The following is a 19,719-nucleotide window of genomic DNA, read 5'->3' on the forward strand; positions in this document are numbered from 1 at the left end:
AAATCACTGACCCAGCAGAACTTCTGGGAGATTTAATTATGTGGATTATTTGCATCTGTCCCTGAGTGAATCAATTAGCCAAATTTTACAGAGTTGTTCTTTCTAATTCTTTCGCAAATTACTCAAGACCCACCTATATCGCCAGGCATGGGGGAATTAAGACATCTCCCCCAGGCTTTTATATTTTATGTTTGGTATGTATGTGCTGTATGGTTTTTAATTGTTCGGGTTCTATATATCTTTTTATTATTAGATTTGTTCTATTGCTATACTGCTTTTTATTACTGTTATGAGCAGTGTTCCCTCTAATTTTTTTTTTTTGGGGGGGGGCGGAAAAGTATAGTGTCTGAGTTGCAGTCCCTTTGGGACTGGGCGGCACAGAAATAAATAAATAAATAAATAAATAAATAAATAAATAAATAAATAAACAAACAAACAAACAAACAAACAAACAAACAAACAAACAAACAAAAAACCCACCCTGTTTTGCCTCAGAGAATTTCAAAATAAAATACTGTACTGTGTGTCTATAACAGTGAGCTCATAATAGGGCAACTCTATCAATATCAAAATGCCACTTAAATAGTTGAGCTAGTTTCAAACTAGATTTTGATTTTCTTTCTCTCTTCCTTACTCCCATTCTTTTTCTTTCTCTTTTCGTTCCTCTCTTTTTTCTATCTGTTTCTTTCTCTTCCTCTCTTCCTCTCTTCCTCTCTCTCTCCTTCCCTCTCACTCTTTCCCTCTCGGCTTCTGGGCAGGTTTGGAAAACTCTGAGTTGATGATGATTTTTAAGTGAGCGATTGCTCACTGCTCAGCTTAGAGGGAACTATGGTTGTGAGCCGCCCCGAGTCTTCGGAGAGGGGCGGCATACAAATCTAATAAATTATTATTATTGTTATTGTTATTGTTATATGTTCAGTATAATTTTGCCCTTAGTTGAAATGCAGTTCTGCTGTTTAGCAGCCTATGTGAAGTTGCATGGGGATAGGGGACACAGAGATACTGCATAGGGCAGTGATGGAGAACCTATGGCATGCATGCCACAGAGGGCGCGCGGAGCTATATCTGAGGGCATGCAAGGATTGCCCCATGTCATGTGCACGCTGGCCTTCTTTTTGGCCATTTTCACTCTCCGCAGGCTTCAGTAAAGCCTCCTGAAGCCATGGAGACAAAAAAAAGAGCCAAACAAGCCAAACAGAGGTTCAGAAATGAACTTCCAGTTGGTCTTTTGGCCCGTTTTTCACTGTCTCCAGGCTTCAGGCTTTCCTGAATCATGGGGATGGTGAAAAACAGCCCAATGAGCCAACTGCAAGTTCGTTTCTGAACTTCCGGTTGGCCTATTTGGCTGTTTTTCACTCTCCGTGGCTTCAGGGGGCTCGCATGAGATTTCGCTTGCGGCGCATGCGCAGAAACGGAATCTCACCCCAACATGTATTCACACCTGCATAGGACGTGTGCGCACCTGTGCCGGTCTCGGAGAGTGCACCGGTACTGCCAAAGGTGAACAGCCCTTCACTGGATGCCACACCTGCTCCTGGGAGAGGATTTAAAAGAGGGATCAACCTAAATCCCAATGTAGCCACAAGCTGACTAAGTCCAACCTCCCTTGAATTTCTTTCACCCTTATGTAACACCAAGCAAGTGCTGTTAGTTGAGAACATTCCTGCGTGCAAAGATGCTTTAGCAATAGATGACTTTAATTGGACCTTCACATGTGGACCTGATCTTCCACGCGTGACAACTCCTCTGAATCAAATAAAGCACATAAGAAGAGATTTTCTGGATAAAAAAAGAATCTCAAATTATGAAAGCAAAAAGTATACAGTGGCACCTCTACCTAAGAACGCCTCTACTTAAGAACTTTTCTAGATAAGAACCGGGTGTTCAAGATTTTTTTTTGCCTCTTCTCAAGGACCATTTTCTATTCAATTCAATTCAATTTATTAGATTTGTATGCCGCCCCTCTCCGTAGACTCTTAAGAACCCGAGCCCAGAAAAATTTTCCAGGAAATTTGAGAGCGGCACGAAGGCCCGGCCAGTTTCCTGCCATTCCCCCTGGGTTTCTCTCTCTGAGTGGGCAGTGTATGGGAGGCGCCTGCTCATCCTCGCCACCTCAGAGTCCCTCTTTTATTTTTTAAGCCTTAAAATTTTTGATTTTTAAAAATTCTTCTCACCTCACCTTCTTCCTTTAGCAGTGATTGTCCTCCTCCTCTTCTTCCTCCTCCTTCCACCCTGATTCCGAGCTTTTATTTCTTTCCTAATGGGTTTGCACGCATTATTTGCTTTTACATTGATTCCTATGGGAAAATTTGCTTCTACTTACAAACTTTTCTACTCACCTGGTCATGGAACGAATTAAGTTCTTAAGTAGTTCGTTTCTAAACTTCCAGTTGACCTGTTTGGCTGTTTTTCACTCTTTGTGGCTTCAGGGGACTTTCCTGAATCCTGGGGATGGCGAAAAATGGCCCAACAGCCCAATGAGAAGTTCCCACACTGGGAAGCTGAGTTTCTGGTTTCTGGCACACGCATGCTCACCATCCAATTGGTCTTCGCATGTGCATGTGCAACGGGGGACTCCTCTTCTGTTTTCTGATGCTCCCGTGCCTGGGAGCATTTCCCCCCCATTTCTGTGGGTGCGCACCCTCCCATTTTAGAAACATAGAAACATAGAAGACTGACGGCAGAAAAAGACCTCATGGTCCATCTAGTCTGCCCTTATACTATTTCCTGTATTTTATCTTAACAGTGGATATATGTTTATCCCAGGCATGTTTAAATTCAGTTACTGTGGATTTACCAACCACGTCTGCTGGAAGTTTGTTCCAAGGATCTACTACTCTTTCAGTGAAATAATATTTTCTCATGTTGCTTTTGATCTTTCCCCCAACTATGATCTTTCCCCCAACTATTTTGGCACGCAGTACTGACAAGGTTCGCCAACACTGGTATAGGCCTTCATGGAAAACATGGCCCAATGCATTAAATGTTGGCTTGGAATATCTGAGTGCTAGTGTGAAGAATTTTGAAATATTTTGCCAGGCCTAAAATCAAAGACATTTAAATAGCGTAGTTATTTTTGAAGACCTATTTAAATCAGAAGGAAGTGTGAAAATCAAAAGAATATGCTAAGAAGAGTGTGAAGGCTATGCCTATGGGAATATGGAAATGTACAACATGGATAGGCCTGAACTGAAGCAGTTTTTTGGCATTCATGGCAGAGCCTTATAGTGGGGGGTCAGTGATGGGCTCCTATGGGTACGATCAGGTACGCAGAACCGGTAGAATTTTTTTTTCTTTTTTTCCATTCTGGGCTCTGGGTATGTTTTTCCTATTGCAGTAAATGAGGTTGAATGTATATAATTTTAGAAGAGCTGTGTGTGTATGTGTGTGTGTGTACATATACTTTATATAGTAGATAACGTATAGTTTTGTGTGCCTGTGTGTAATATGTATGTACACATATGGCATCTATACATAGAATTAAATAGTATATTTTGGATGTTCAGTAATAGTAAGAGAAATTGTATCTCTTTCAGGTGAGGTGAGGCCAGGCACCCTAACCTAACCCAAACCTTTGACGTGAGTGACCTCACATTGGCCACCTTTAAGGCAGTCACATGACCTTTAAGACATCCCCCGGTCACATGATCCTCAAGCCACTCCCATCTGGTCACATATCCGGCAAGCCACACCCACAAAATAAGCCACATCCACAGTGTGGTAGTAAAAAATTTTGCAGCCCTTCACTGGCGGGGATCTCCAAACTTAGCAACTTTGAGGTTTGTGGAGAGAGCCGGGGTGGCGCAGCAGGTAGAATGCTGTACTGCAGGCCACTGAAGCTGACTGTAAATCTGCAGGTCAGCAGTTCAAATCTCATCACCGGCTCAAGGTTGACTCAGCCTTCCATCCTTCCGAGGTGGGTAAAATGAGGACCCGGATTGTGGGGGCAAGAGGCTGGCTCTGTTAAAAAGTGCTCTTGCTAACATGTTGTAAGCCGCCCTGAGTCTAAGGAGAAGGGCGGCATAAAAATTGAATAAATAAGTAAATAAATAAATAAATTTCAAGTCCCAGAATTCCTCTGCCAGCATGTTTACAGTTACTTATCTCATTGTGTTGCTTCAATTATACTTTCAATGGGAGCAGCCTTGAGTTTCATCCTTGATGGCATCTATACATGCATCTTGATGGAACCAAACAGAACTTTTAGTTGCCTTCTAACTGGATTTTGGTCTAGATTTGTTCAGCCCATACCTAGCAGTTCTATTTTTGTCAGAGAGCCATTGCCGTTTTAATCACTGTACTTTCATTTTTATAGCAAAAGACGTGACAAACTCTGTAAGCTTTATCACTGAAGATGAGACAGATAAAAAGAAGAAAGAGAAATTGCTGAAAGTCAAAGTGACAGAGACGTCTTCCAAGCTAGCCACTATGGAGGTAAAGTTAATTATGATTCTTTCAGGTCTGTGGAATATTTCAGATTCATATTCCTTTCATTTGGAAAACTGAAATCCCAGTTTGGAACACTAACACAAATGTTCGTGAAACGTAGAACAGTTCGTATTCAGGAAGAAATGAAACCAGCTCTAATTCTGTACTCCTACAGAAGGAGTGGTAGTCCCTGGGCAGAGATGGGTGCACCCAAACCAGTAGCGACCCACTGGTGATGTCATGATGACATCATGGAACCAGCTTGGTCAGTGCTGGACCATAGACGCTGCTATCTTTTTTTTAAAAAAAATGTCCGCACAAATCCCAGTTGCCAATAAGGTCCCACAGAGTTGGCCTTCTCCGGGTCCCATCGACTAAACAATGTCATCTGGCGGGCCCCTTATGTAACACCAAGCAAGTGCTGTTAGTTGAGAACATTCCTGCGTGCATAAATGCTTTAGCAATAGATGACATTAATTGGACCTTCACATGTGGACCTGATCTTCCATGCATGACAACTCCTCTGAATCAAATAAAGCACATAAGAAGAGATCTTCTGGATAAAAAAAAGATCTCAAATTATGAAAGCAAAAGTATACAGTGTTACCTCTACCTAAGAACGCCTCTACTTAAGGCATTAAAAAAATTGAATAAAATAAATTGACTACCTATATACATTAGCATAGTTTAGACTCTCTAGGCAAGGTACATAGAAAATATAAAAGAAAGTAATAAAAACAATTTATTCCTAAAATATGGTAACAAAATAGCAAAAACATAAATGAAATAACTGGAATACATGCAAATAAGACAACAGTAATACAGAAAAGAAAAGACCCATCTTTCCTTCCTTAATTAGTGAATTTTGGTCCATTTTTTCCCTTCTTAAGGTCTATGATGGCGATTTGGAGAGCGAGTTCAACAATTTTGAAGACTGGGTAAAAACATTTGAACTCCTTCGAGGCAAAATTACCGAGGAAGATCATACTGATTTTGAAGACAGGATTGTCGGGAAATTTAAAGTATGGTTCAAGATGGACAAAATATATGTGTGATATGTCAAGGATCTGTGTTGTAGAAAAAATCATGTTACTCATTAGGCTGTGTTCACATTACTACTACTACTAATAATAATAATAATAACAGAGTTAGAAGGGACCTTGGAGGTCTTCTAGTCCAACCCCTTGCTTAGGCAGGAAATCTGACACTACTTCAGACAGATGGTTATCCAACATCTGCTTAAAAACTTCCAGTGTTGGAGCATTCACAACTTCTGGAGGCAAGCTGTTCCACTGGTTAATTGTTCTAACTGTCTAACTTCTCTCCTTGTTTAGTTTCCATCCATTGGAATGTTACTTCTCTCCTTGTTTAGTTTCTTCTCTCCTTGTTTAGTTTCCATCCATTGCTTCTTGTTCTACCCTCAGGTGCTTTGGAGTGTAGGTTGACTCCTCCTTCTTTGTGACAACCCCTGAGATACTGGAAGACTGATATCATGTCACCCCTGGTCCTTCTTTTCATTAAACTAGCCATGCCCAGTTCCTGCAACCATTCTTCATATGCTTTAGCCTCCAGTCCCCTAATCATCTTTGTTGCTCTTCTCTGCACTCTTTCTAGAGTGCAACTAAAATTGAAGCAGTATTCCATGTGTGGCCTTACTCATTAGGCTGCTTCAATTCTCTGGATGTGCAAAGATGACCTTATCTTCATAGCTTGGCAGCCCAGTTTTTATTCAGAATTAAATCACCTCTGTTCCTCAATGATTTTTCTGGCTGGGAAATTCTGGGAGTTGAAATCTATGCCTCTTGCTCAGTTCCCGAACTTGAGAAACACTGACCTACTCTATATGTAAATAATTAAGAAGTGGACAGAGGGGTATATTGATGAATATCCAAACTACTCAAAATATTGTAGCAAAATGAGGTCAGATATTTTGCAGCTCTTCACTGATTGACAAATTAAGATAATTTTCAGAACAAAAGTGGGTAAGCTATATATAAGTGATTGATTAATTTGGGGAGTGTTAAGGCTGCCATAGATTGTTCACAAAGTAGATAAGTAGATAAAATATGCAAAGTAGATAAAATATGCTGAAAGTTTTTTTAATTTTGGGCACTGTTTTGGGAGTGGTCTTGATTTCCTTCCTTCCTTCTTTCCTTCCTTCCTTCTTCCTTCCCCCCTCCCTCCCCCCTCCTTCTTCTATTTGTACTTTAACTCAGTTTAGGTTTACAGTACATTGAAGTTTAAGCCATACTATTTTATAAAATACACCATTGTTCCCAACCCTAGCAACTTTAAGATGTGTACACTTCAATTCCCAGAATTCCCCAGGCAACAGGAGAAACTATCCAAAATTCACCCATCTTAAATTTGCTGAGATGCACTAAAGTATTGCATAATTGGCACATCTTTTCATATTTCAAAATCATGCCACTGAACTTTGGCACTGTAGCCAGAAAGCATTTTAGATGCCATAAAAAAATAATATTGAGTTGCATATTGCACCATTACCAGGTTATTCATAGTTTCTTTATATAGTGAGAAAAATAGGAGTTGAACGTGTTTTTTTCTTTTTCATTTAATAATAATAATAATAATAATAATAATAATAATAATAATAATAATAATAATTTATTAGACTTGTATGCCACCCCTCTCTGAAAACTCGGGGTGGCTCACAAAACAATAAACAATTCAGAACAAATCTAACAATTAAAACTTCAGTTTAGTTAAAAGCTCACTAATTAAGATTCATAGACTTTAATCCAGCTGTCAAATAGTATCCTTGTTTTTACATTGGCAAGTCAACAAAAATACAGGGCTGCCCCATGATTGTTAATCTTATAATTGCCAGACTAAGGTAAGCATCCTAACAGCAAATAACAAGTCTGAAAATCTAAACATTGATTGCAGAGCTGCCAGCCACATCTCTTTCATTCCTTTGACTCAGTGAAGGGCTGCCCGGCGTCGGTACTCCCGGTATACTCCCGGTGATCAGCATGGGTGAGCTTGTTTCTGGTGTGTGCGCATGTGTGTCACAATGAGATTCAGCTTCTGCGCATGCGCAGGAAGTGAAATCTTGCACAAGGATGCTCTCACGTGGGAAGACGGTTGCACATGCAAGATTTCACCAATTTCACCCAAAATCGGCAAAATCTCGCACATGCAAGCACCTTTGCGTGAGGTTTCACTTCCTGCACATGCGCAGAAGCTGAATCTCATGCAGGCATGCAGCGCATGTGTCTGGTGTGCACAAGTGTCAGCACGAGAATTAACTTCTGCGCATGCACAGGAAGTGAAATCTCACACAAGGATGCTCTCACATGCAAAGACGCTTGCGTACATGAGATTTCGCCAGTTTCACCCAAAATCGGCAAAATCTCACACATGCGATTTCGCTTCCTGCTCATGCGCAAAACCGGAATCTCACGCAGGCATGCGGGCACATGCGGGCACGCGTTGGGGATGTGGAAGTACACGCGCATCTCCATTTTTCCAACAGGCACTGCCTACCGGATTCGTCCATGTAGCAGCCCACTACTGTTTTGAATGCTAGACTTAAAATAACACCGCCAAGATATTTGCAGAAGTGACTAAAATATTAAATAAGGTTGTCCTTAAGAAGAAATGAAAGAAAAGCACCCACATAAGATTAGGAGGGTGTTCTCTGGTAGAATCCTCCCAAAAATGCACAGATACAATTTCAGACACACACACGTTTGAAAATTCAAAACAATGTTCTTTATACCGAAAATGCCGAAATTAACGGAGCAATTTTTTGTACTGCAAAGAGCACTCGTCTCCAAACAAACTGGTAATTGGTACAAGTCCCTTGTGATACTTAGCTTGCAGCTGTGAGGCAATTCACAGTCCTTCTTCTTTGACAAAGTGAAACACACTTTGCTCTGGTTTAATTTCAAAGCGGGGAAAAATCAGCACACAAAGATCAAAGTCAGCAAAGCAGGCACGAAACACAATGATCAGATAATCCTCCACAATGGCCAAACCCACAGGCTGCTATTTATAACAGCCTCACTAATTACCATAGCCCCACCCAACCACAGGTGGCCTCATTTTCTTTGATAATAATCTCTCAGTTGTTGCTGCCTATGCATCACTCTCCACATGTGTGGCTGTATCATTAACTCTTGTTCCGAATCCAAGGAGGAGCTAGATAATTGATCTCCTTCTGAGCTGTCTGCCACACTCTCCTCCTCCTTGTCACTCATGTCTTCTTGATCAGAGGAGCCTTCATCAGCAGATTCCACCGGGTGGAGGGCAAAACAGGCCTGCAGCATGTGGATGTCTCCCGCACATCCACAGTCCTTGGGGCAGGAGCTGGGCCAGAGCTAACCACAACAGCGGGGGGAATAATTTCCAAAATGATTGGGCTATTTTGTCTGCATTTCCTGAGTTTATCTGACATGAGTCATTCATCCACGTTGTATATATTTACCGAAGGGCTGTTTCTGCATTTACAAAACTCCTGAAGACTGTTCCTCGAGTGATGGAAGTTCTCTCAGAATTCTGCAAGGCTTACCACCAAACCATTCAGTGAATGTTCTAATCAGAGTGTACATTGTGGCTGTAAGTATCCATGTCAAATTCTTTTTTTTTAGTTAAAAAGATTCCATGTTTTCAAGGCAAGAAAGAGTTGCAAGATTATGTAGATCAGGGGTGTCAAACTCAAGGCCCGGAGGCTGGATCCGGCCTGCAGGGTGCTTACACTGGCCTGCGAGCAGGAGTGGGCTACCAATACCAGCCCTACTGGAACGGGCCAGGAGTACGTGCGCCCACCGCAAGATTTGGCTTCTGCACATGCACAGAAGCTGAATTTCATGTGAAAACGCATGCGGAAACAAAAAAACCCCCGGAAAATGGACAGAGGAGCTGACGTGACTGGCAAAACAAGGTAAGGACTGCTGCACGGTCAGCTCATGGCAGTGGTGGGGCAGCAGCAGGGGCTTGCGGCACGGCGAGTGCTTGTGGTGCAGTGGAGTTGCGAGCCGACAGAGCTGCCTCCACAGTGCCACAGGCCCCCGCTGTGCTGTGAGCCCTGCCGCTGACACGACAGGCCTGCCCGCTCTGCCGCAAGCGGCCGCTTTGTCGGCTCGCCCCTCCACCATGCTGCGAGCCCCCACTATGCTGTGAGCCCCCACCATATCACAAGCCCCCACCTCCCCCTGGCATCACCACAAGCGGCCTGCCCACTCGGCCGCAAGCCCCCCCCACTGCCCACTCGCCAGCGCCCACCCCACGCACCTACAATTGGCCCGCCCGGCCCTTACCTTGCTCTGGTGACCTCCTGCAGGGGCGCCGAGAGCATGCAGGCTGGGTTGCCCGAAGCTCTGGCCATGTGGCCTGCTCTGTGCTCTCCTGCATCACAGGCATCTCTCTCCTGTGGCGCGAGAGAGCAGGCGCATGGCTGGAGCTCTGGTAGGCTGCTTTTGCCAGCTGCCGCTCTAGATGCCACAGCGAGATTTCGGCTGCTGTGCATGTGCAGCATCCAAAATCTCGCAGGCAGACACTCTTCTGGCAGCACAAATTGCCGGTTTTTTGCTTTTTTAAATCAGAATCGCTCTGGTTGCACTTGCACGCCCAACAGCAGCCAGAGCGAGCCTATGCGTTCTGGTTTCCCTGGTGGAATGGCGGTTCTAGCCGTTCCAGCTGGGGCTCATGATTGCCTGCGAGGCCACCCTGGAAACAGCAAAGGACTGGCTCGTGGCGCTTCTTCCAGCAAAATCGTAGTTCAAAAGGGCCACGGATAGGCCTCCTGAGCTCCATTTTAGCTTGCAGAGGGTTGCTGGAAGCTTTCACAGCCCAAAGCAGAGCTTGGGAGCCTGTTTTCGCTGGCAGAGCGCTCAGGCCACCATAAGTGCTCCCAACATGAGTGACGTCGAGCTGGCCACTCTGGACACGCCCACCATGCCCCTCCCCCAAAGTTAAACTAACCTGATATGGCCCTGAATGAAATCGAGTTTGACACTCCTTTTGCAGGTGGGGGTTCCTACCTTTTGCCACTCATTTTTATTTTAAAGTCGAACATTTTCCTCTTACTCAATGGGGAAACACTGGAAACCAAATGATAGATTTGGAAGGAGGAGTTTGGTTCTGAAGGAGAAGATCTTCATAGGGGCCCTCAAATAAGATTCGTCAGTCACTCCGTAAACTCCACAACTTTTTTCTGAGTTTGCACATCTGCCCTTCACAGACATAGCATGACCCTGAATAAAAGAGAGATGTGGTTTAACAGGTTTGTTTATGTATTCTGGTTGTGTGCAGCCAAATCAACAGAGACAGTATTTGCAGGTGAAGGAGAGAAAATGGCTGACAAATGCTATGTATGTTTGTTGTTTGAGTGGGAATGACTAACTTTTAATGGAATTAGGACACATGTATTGTATTGTTTTTCTTTTATAAGTTGTAAGCGACTCCAGCCCTAGGAAGGAAGGGAGGGAGGGACGGAGGGAGAGAGGGAGGGAGGAAGGATGGAAGGAAGGAAGGAAGGATGGAAGGATGGAAGGGAGGTAGGAACGAACGAACGAACGAAAGAAAGAAAGAAACGAAGGAAGGATGGAAGGAAGGATGGAAGGAAGGATGGAAGGAAGGATGGAAGGAAGGAAGGAAGGAAGGAAGGAAGGAAGGAAGGAAAGATGGGTGGAAGGAAGGAAGGAAGGAAGGAAGGAAGCAAGAAAGGGCATCTGTGTTCCTGTTTTGTTGCCCTGATATGACTGGTGCCCTCAGAGCAGGAGAGAAGTGCTACTGGTTTGGCCCAGTTTGGGTGTACCAGTAGCGGCAGCCAGTGGTTATTCAGAGAACTGGTAGCAGCGGCAACACAAGGCTCTTTCCACGCGCCCAGTTGTTGCCATTTTCTTTTTTTCACCCTCTACTCTTGTGCGAAGTCTTCTGCACATGCGTAGAGGGTGAAAAAGCACACACTTCAGAACCGGTAAGGAATATAAGTAGATTTCCCTGCTGCCTCAGAGCCCACCTTGGTTCACAGGATCATAGAATCCTAGGGCTAGAAGGGACCTTGGAGGTCTTCAAGTCCAATCCCCTTCCCAAGGTTTGTCTTTGAAAACAGTAGAAATAGCATAAGTACTTAGAATTATATATCGCTTCACAGTGCTTTACAGCCCTCTCTACAGTCAGCATATCACCCCCAACAATCTGGGTCCTCATTTTACCCACCTCGGAAGGATGTAAGGCTGAGTCAACCTTGAGCCTGGTGAGATTTGAACTGGTGAACTACTACCAGCAGGCAGCAGAAGCTTGCTGTACTGTACTCTAACCACTTCACCACCAGCAGCACCTTTAATGCACAGAAGGGCACTTATTAAAATATTAAATAATATTTTTTCCAATTTTTTGTAGGCCTTTAATCTTAGTCCTGCTGATCCTGATGGTAAATCTGATCCTTATATTGTACTGAAATTGGGGGAAACACATATTAAGGACCGAGACAAGTACATCCCAAAGCAACTAAATCCCATCTTTGGTCGGTGAGTTTATTAAATGTGCACAGGATTTTGTTAGTACTTTGTCAGCTCCTCCCAAAGATTAGCACTGCCCCCCCCCCACACACACATTAATTAAGAGCATGAGAGCATGTTAATAATAATATATGAAATACTAATGCTCTGATGATCATTTTGAGAAATCCTTTCTTAGTGAGTACCTAAGCCAAGAGGAATATACGTGCCAAATTTCACATTTGTAGGATTTATGGTTCTGGAGATTTTTGTGATTCTGTGTGAGTGTTTTTCGCATTTATATATTTATTATTTATTTATTATTAGAGTTGAAAGGGACCTTACAGGTCATCAAGTTCAACCCCCTGCTTGAGCAGGAAATCCTACAGCGCTCCAGCCAAATGGCAGTCCAATCTCCTCTTGAAAATGTCCAAAGTTGGGGAGTTCACAACCTCCGCTGGCAGGTCGTTCCACTGGTTGATTGCTCTCACCGTCAGGAAATTCTTCCTTATCTCCAGGTTGAATCCTTCCTTGGTCAGCTTCCAACCGTTGTTTCTCATCCGACCGTCTGGTGCCCTGGAAAACAGTGTGTCCCCCTCCTCTCCGTGGCAACCCCTTAAGTACCTGAATACAGCTATCATGTCCCCCCTAGCCCTTCTTTTTACTAGACTATCCATGCCCAGTTTCAGCAACCTTTCCTCGTATGGCCTGGTCTCTAGTCCCCTTATTATTTTAGTTGCTCTATATTATATTATATTATATTATATTATATTATATTATATTATATTATATTATATTATATTATATTATATTATATTGTTGTGTTGTGTTGTGTTGTATTGTATTATATTATTATATTATATTATATTATATTATTATATTTATTATATATTATGTTATGTTATGTTATATTTATTATATTATATTATATTATATTTATTATATTATATCATATCATATTATATTATATCATATTATATTATATCCTATTACATTATATTGTTTAGATGTACAGTATAGTCAACCTAACAGGTAGGAGCACCTGGTTAAGGTGGCCTATATTTGGTACAGGGATCATGCCAGATCTTTGGATGGAAGAGCACAGTGGGATCCCAAGACTGTAGCCTAGATGGGGAAGCAAAAAATAACAATAATCCCAGAGAAAGATACTATTGTCAAGAAAACTGTGTGAATGTGTCCATAAAGATAACTCCGAGATTTTATTTCTGTTTGTGCTGAAAACAGAGTTGTTTATAATTGCTTTGCCAACTGGTATGACTGAGCTTGAAGATTTCCACCTGTTAATTCTCATCTCATTACCTTGCTTAATTTGTTGCTAAATTTTCTGCAGCCTCATTAAACCTTGGAGGAGAGAAAGTTGAGAAAACAAATGGCATGAACCCCACTGAAGAGACCTTTGTAAATTAATTCTTCTACCTCTTTCTGATTTATCCCTTGAATGCTACTATCTTGTCTCTTCCTATTGCTGGTTAATCATCATTTCGTGGTGATACCAACTGAGGTTTTCCAAGAAAAAAATGAACTGATGTAAATGAAGTCCATTATAAATTGAAACTTTAAATAAACTTCAATTCTGTTTTCTCCATCTTGTCTAGAATAGAATAGAATAGAATAGAATAGATTTTTTTATTGGCCAAGTTTGATTGGACACACAAGCAATTTGTCTGTGGTGCATATGCTCTCAGTGTACATAAAAGAAAATATATATTTATCAAGAATCATGAGGTACAACACCTAATGATTGTCATAGGGATCAAATAAGCAATGAGGAAACAATCAATATTAATAAAAAAAATTAAGGATACAAGCAACAAGTTACAGTCATACAGTCCTAAGTTGGAGGAATTGGGTGATAGGAATGATGAGAAAAAACTAGTAGTAATAGTAGTATAGACTTAGAAAATAGTTTGACAGTTTTGAGGGAATTATTTGTTTAGCAGAGTGATGGCGTTCGGGGGGGGAAAACGTTCTTGTGTCTAGTTGTCCTGGTGTGCAGTGCTCCGTAGCGATGTTTTGAGGGTAGGAGTTGAAACAGTTTATGTCCAGGATGCGAGGGGTCAGTAAATATTTTCCCCGCCCTCTTTTTGGCTCGTGTAGTACACAGGTCCTCGATGGAAGGCAGGTTGGCAGCAATTATTTTTTCTGCAGTTCTGATTATCCTCTGAAGTCGGTGTCGGTCATGTTGGGTTGCAGAGCCAAACCAGACAATTATGGAGGTGTAGATGACAGACTCAATAATTCCTCTGATTTCCATGATGTTCTTCCCATCTGAATGTCCATCACCCTCACTAAAGATGCTTCTTTTCCTTTCTATAGGATCACTTGGAAAAATCACATTAATTCTTCATATGACCTTACACTGTTAGCTAACACTTTGACTTGATTAACTTGGTCAGGACAATATCCACTCCACTCTACTCCATGAACAACCTCTCATGAATTTAGTGAGCCTTGTGTTCTTAATTAAGTATGCTTAGGATTGAAGTCCAATCATAATTGAATTTGACATTACAATAATATTTTACTTTTACTCTTTTTTGCATTAGGTCATTTGAAATTCAGGCAACTTTCCCTAAAGAGTCCTTGCTTTCGGTCCTGATCTATGACCATGATTTGATTGGCTCAGATGACCTCATTGGAGAAACTAAAATTGATCTAGAAAACCGTTTCTACAGCAGGCACAGGGCTACTTGTGGATTACAAAGCCAATATGAAATGTAAGGTCCCTCTGGGACATTCAGTCTATAAGGAACAGGTGGATAAGGAAATTAGGCAGGTTCAAAAACTTTTAGAGCAGGGGTGTCAAACTCAATTTCATTGAGGGCCGCATCAGGGTTGTGTTTTGGGAGGTTGGGGTGGGTATGGCCAGGTGGGCATGGCCAGTTCAATGCCACTCTTGTCCGGGGCGCCGATGGCTCTTGAGCACTCTGCCAGCGAAAACAGGTCCCCAAACTCCATTTTCATTGGCAGAAGTTGCAGGATGCTCTGGCAGCCGAAAACGGAGCTCTGGGGGCCACTTTCGCTGGCAGAAACACTGTGGGCTGGTCCTTCACTGTTTCCAGAGTGGTCCTGTAGGCCAGAACTAAATATCCCATGGGCCGTATCCAGCCCCTGGGCCATCAGTTTGACACCCCTATTCTAGAGGAAAGTTGAGTTTACTGAGGTGTGAATATTCATGAAAGTTTTGTAAAGTTTGGCAAAGCTAATTCTGACCCACGGTTTGAAATCCACTTCCTTCTTTCATCTTTCCCTCTCTAAAATCCTCTCTCCTCCTTGAACTTTGTAGCGAAGGATACAACGCTTGGAGAGACGCCCTCAAGCCAACGGAAATCTTGAGCAAATTGTGCAAAGATAACAAACTGAATGAGCCGATCATGCAACCTGGAAGGATAAAAATAGGGAGCAAGATCTTTACAGGACAGACGCTCTTTCAGGAAGATGAAAATGGTACATAGTATTTTGTCACATAGTTATCAATATCAACAATACTCAGAGTATACCTCAAGTGGAAAAGTGTTTTGACCACTGTATAAAAATATTGGCTGTTGCATTATTACTTTCATTAGTAACTGTTCGACTAGCTTGCAAATCTAAGCAATAGTGACTAGCTAAGCAATAGTAATTTAAAATAGTATCCTCCAACCTTTTAGCCACCAGCTCAGTGGTAAACCAGCATTATCCTGCTGATCTGAAAAGCAACATGGACATTGCGGGGATGTTACCAGGAGTCATGCTAAACTATAAACATATGCATGCATGCAAATGCACCATTTTTTTTCATAAGAAAAATCATGCATTTTCCATTCTTACTGGAAGGATGTTACTTTCTAGAGTAAAAGGGTGGAATAAACTTAGATACTTTCCAGAGTATAGGTGGGATGTAACACAGATCAAAATAAATCTGATTTATTTCTCTTATTCATTCATTCATTCATTCATTCATTCATTCATTCAATTGGATTTATATCCTGCCCCTCTCCGAGGACTTATTGTTTTAAAGGCAAAGATTAAACTATCCATTCAGGATGGTACCCCAGTTTTTGCTCTTTTACAAGTATTAGATTAAGAGAAATGAATAAAAAGATTTGGGGGTTTTGTTGTTGTTTTTTAATTTACCCTATTAATATAGCCACTAAAATAAAAATAATCGAAATAGGTTAAAAAAAGCCATTAAAAACACAGCCAAAAATATCAAAATGACAGAAAAAAACCCCCATATATAAAGGCATCTGAAAACCTTCATGACCTTTAGAACTTGTAGTCACTGGATACAAATCCAATTTTATGCAAATAATATTTATTTTATTTATTTTATTTATTCGATTTTTATGCCGCCCTTCTCCTTAGACTCAGGGCGGCTTACAACATGTTAGCAATAGCACTTTTTTTAACAGAGCCAGCATATTGCCCCACAATCCGGGTCCTCATTTTACCCACCTTGGAAGGATGGAAGGCTGAGTCAAGCTTGAGCTGGTGATGAGATTTGAACCGCTGACCTTCAGATCTACAGTCAGCTTCAGTGGCCTGCAGTACAGCACTCTACCTGCTGCGCCACCCTGGCTCTGTGTCTAAAAACTGATCTCCAAAACCTGATCTTTTGATAGATTACCAATGTTATCTGGACATATCATTTTTATTGTTCTACCGAGCATTCGCATTCTCAGTATTTTGTCATCTGTCTCTACATTTTGGGTGGGGGAAAGACTACCTAGAAACCAATTCAGCTTCTAGTGATTACATGGACATGTCTGTTAAGCAGGGGTGGGTGGCTGGGAGTTCGCAGGGGTTCGGGAGAACCTCTAGCTAAGATTCTATGAAGTTCACTTCCCCAGGTTCCAGAGGCCCTTTGAATGCCAGAAAGAGGCCCATTTCTGGCCTCCAGAGCTGGGAAAGCAGTTTTTGCCCTCCTGGAGGCTCGAGGAAAGCCTCCAGATCCTGGTGAGGTCAAAAACATGCCCCCCTGCCATGATGCAGGAGGCTGACTAGGTCACACCCGCCATGGCTCCACCCACCCAACAACCGGTCAGAGAACCCATTGCTAAATTATTTGAAGCCCACCCCTGCTGTTAAGTTGTCTTGGCAACAGTGTGGAAAGAGTTTACATCTTCTGAGATGTTTTCTACAACCTAAAGTCCCAGAGTTCTGCACCTTCAGAAGGTCAAACTCTGCTTAGATTCCTGGCAGCCACCATTCGAAACTGTCTTCATTGTAAGATACAGTGGTACCTCTACTTACGAACTTAATTCATTTTGTGACCAGGTTCTTAAGTAGAAAGGTTTGTAAGAAGAAGCAATTTTCCCCATAGGAATCAATGTAAAAGCAAATAATGCGTGCAACTGGGGAAATCACAGGGAGGGTGGAGGCCCTGTTTCCTCCCTGGAGATTCCTAGAGAGGCCCCATGGTGGCTTCTCCCTACCTTTTCCGCTCCTATTTCCTCCCTGGAGATTCCTAGAGAGGCCCTACAGAGGCTTCTCCCCACCTTTTCCACCTCTATTTCCTCTCGGGGGATTCCTAGAGAGGCCACACAGAGGCTTCTCCCTGCCTTTTCCAGTTACAATTTCGGAGGGTCAGGTTTGTAAGTGGAAATGGTTCTTGAGAAGAAGCAAAAAAATCTTGAACACCCGGTTCTTATCTAGAAAAGTTCGTAAGTAGAGGCGTTCTTAGGTAGAGGTACCACTGTATTGTAATTCCCTTATTTGTTAATTAATACAATGATATCAATCAGTATATTAACCTTCTAACTCTTCTGTTCATTTCCTTGTTCAGAGGGGGAGCCAGTGGAATCATATGAACACCTTGCTTTGAAAGTTTTGCGTTCTTGGCAGGAAATTCCGGAGGTTGGATGTAAGTTGGTGCCTGACCACATTGAGACAAGGCCTCTCTATCACAAAGATAAGCCTGGCATGGAACAGGTAAATGTGGCTGGATCTTAGATAGATGGCAAACAATCCTATTTTATTACTTCTATCCTAACTTTTAACAGTACTTTCAATAGTACTTTCAATGTACTGTATGTAACTCAAGTTTGAATTGCTGGGTTGCTGTTATCAAGCAAATAGACAATTTGCAGAACGCATCCATGAATGTTACCTGGCACTCAGAAGAAGTAATGAATAATCTTTAATCTCTCAACACCTAGATGAGTGTTTCTCAACCTTTCTAATGCTGTGACCTCTTAGTACAGCTCCTCATGTTGTGGTGACCCCCAACCACAAGTCTAGCGCCAATTCTCCCAATGGAGCTTTAAGCTGATTGGCAGGAAGATCAGAGGGACACCCCCACTGTAAATGCCTGATTGGTCAGATTGTAAAAATAGATTCCAAGGCGCCAGAATAGAAGCTTTATTTCCTAACATCATGGGAAGTTTTTCTTTTCCCATAGTCATAGGCAACCCCTCTGAAATGGTCATTTGACCCCCAAAGTGGTCCCGACTAGTGATGGGCGAACCCAACGGTGTTCGGGTTCGGCAAGTTCGGATGAACTTCGTGCAAAATTTGGCTGAACCCGAACGGTTTGTGGCGCCAAAGCTCCACCCCTGGAATCCCCTCATTTTTTATTTTTACGGATTTTTTATTTTTATTTATTTTTATTTTTATTTAAAAGGATGCTGCAGCGGTGCCGCAAGCAAAGGGAGGTCCTTTCATGTAAATTTTTTTTTAAACATAAAAAGACCTCCCTTTGCTGGCAGCGCCGCTGTGGCGTCCTTTTTCATCATTTTTTTTACATAAAAAGACCTCCCTTTGAAGGAGCTGGGGAATCCCACGAAGAGATTATGGGGGTGGAGCTTTGACGTCACATATACCGGCAGGTTGCTAAGGATGCTAAAGTGATCACTTCCTGGATACCCGAATTGTGCGGGTTCGGTTCGCCCAACACTAGTCCCAACTCCCAGGTTGTGAACCACTGACCTAGATAAATTAAACCACAATTACAACTGGGAGATGGTTAACATTTAAGGGCAGGGAAGCCTGGGGGGGGGGGCGCAAAACATAAGTCTACTGGGCTCACCAGAAATTGGGAAAGAGGCTATTTCTGTCTTCCAGAAGGCCTCCTGGGGTGGAGAAAGGTGTTTTTGCCTTCCCCAGGCATTGAATTATGGGTGTGGTGCACTCGGGCATGCGAGAAAGCATGCGCCCATACACTTTTGTCACCCGAGGAAAAAAGGTTCGCCATCACTGCTCTATTACATAGCTAATATTTACATAATATACACCATTTCCAATATTGGGGAAAAACAATTCTTGCAGGTGTTGTTATGTGTAAAATTAAGAACAATTGATTTTTTTCTAATTTCTCGCAGGCAATTCCCCCTAGAAACAACTCTGTTTTTTCCCCTATTTTTCTTTCTACCAAAAAGCAAATTTTTCTCAATCAACCACCGCATTCCTTCAAGGGTAGCTTTCAGAATCATGCATTTGATTGCTAGGCTGCAGCAGGAAGAGATACTCCCAGAGTGAAGGCCATTAGTCCTTTTTCTGACATCTTTTTTTTCCTCTTCCTCTGTCAAATCCCCCTTTCTTCTATTCTCTTTCTGAATCCCTCTTCTCACTGTCTGAAGCAACAGACCACAAGGAGGCAGAAAACTCTTACCACAAGTTGCACTCAATCACTTGCCAAGGCTGCTTTTGAAATCAGATCAAGAGAATCGTGAAGTAGGGGAACTGCCATAGATTTAAGGGAAGTCTCAATGACCAGTTAGATCACACAGAATCGGCCTTCTCCATGCCCCGTCAGCCAAACAATGCCGACTGGCGGGTCCGTGGGGAAGAGTCTTCTCTATTGTGGCCCCGATCCTCTGGA

The 19,719-nt window shown here is 42.5% G+C and overlaps 1 protein-coding gene across 2 annotated transcripts in view; it reads left to right on the plus strand.

Moving 5' to 3' along the window:
- FER1L6 (fer-1 like family member 6) overlaps positions 1-19,719 on the plus strand; it is a 126,651-nt gene that overhangs the window by 79,853 nt on the left and 27,079 nt on the right. For both annotated transcript variants that reach the window (XM_070748264.1, XM_070748263.1), the window contains exons 29-35: positions 4,316-4,434; positions 5,319-5,450; positions 8,887-9,012; positions 11,800-11,927; positions 14,465-14,635; positions 15,205-15,365; positions 17,686-17,831. In XM_070748264.1, the coding sequence (XP_070604365.1) occupies positions 4,316-4,434; positions 5,319-5,450; positions 8,887-9,012; positions 11,800-11,927; positions 14,465-14,635; positions 15,205-15,365; positions 17,686-17,831 (983 nt within the window). The remainder of the gene's footprint in view (positions 1-4,315; positions 4,435-5,318; positions 5,451-8,886; positions 9,013-11,799; positions 11,928-14,464; positions 14,636-15,204; positions 15,366-17,685; positions 17,832-19,719) is intronic.

The sequence above is a fragment of the Erythrolamprus reginae genome, chromosome 3 (genome assembly GCF_031021105.1).
Source record: "Erythrolamprus reginae isolate rEryReg1 chromosome 3, rEryReg1.hap1, whole genome shotgun sequence".
NCBI classification, from domain to species: domain Eukaryota; kingdom Metazoa; phylum Chordata; class Lepidosauria; order Squamata; family Dipsadidae; genus Erythrolamprus; species Erythrolamprus reginae.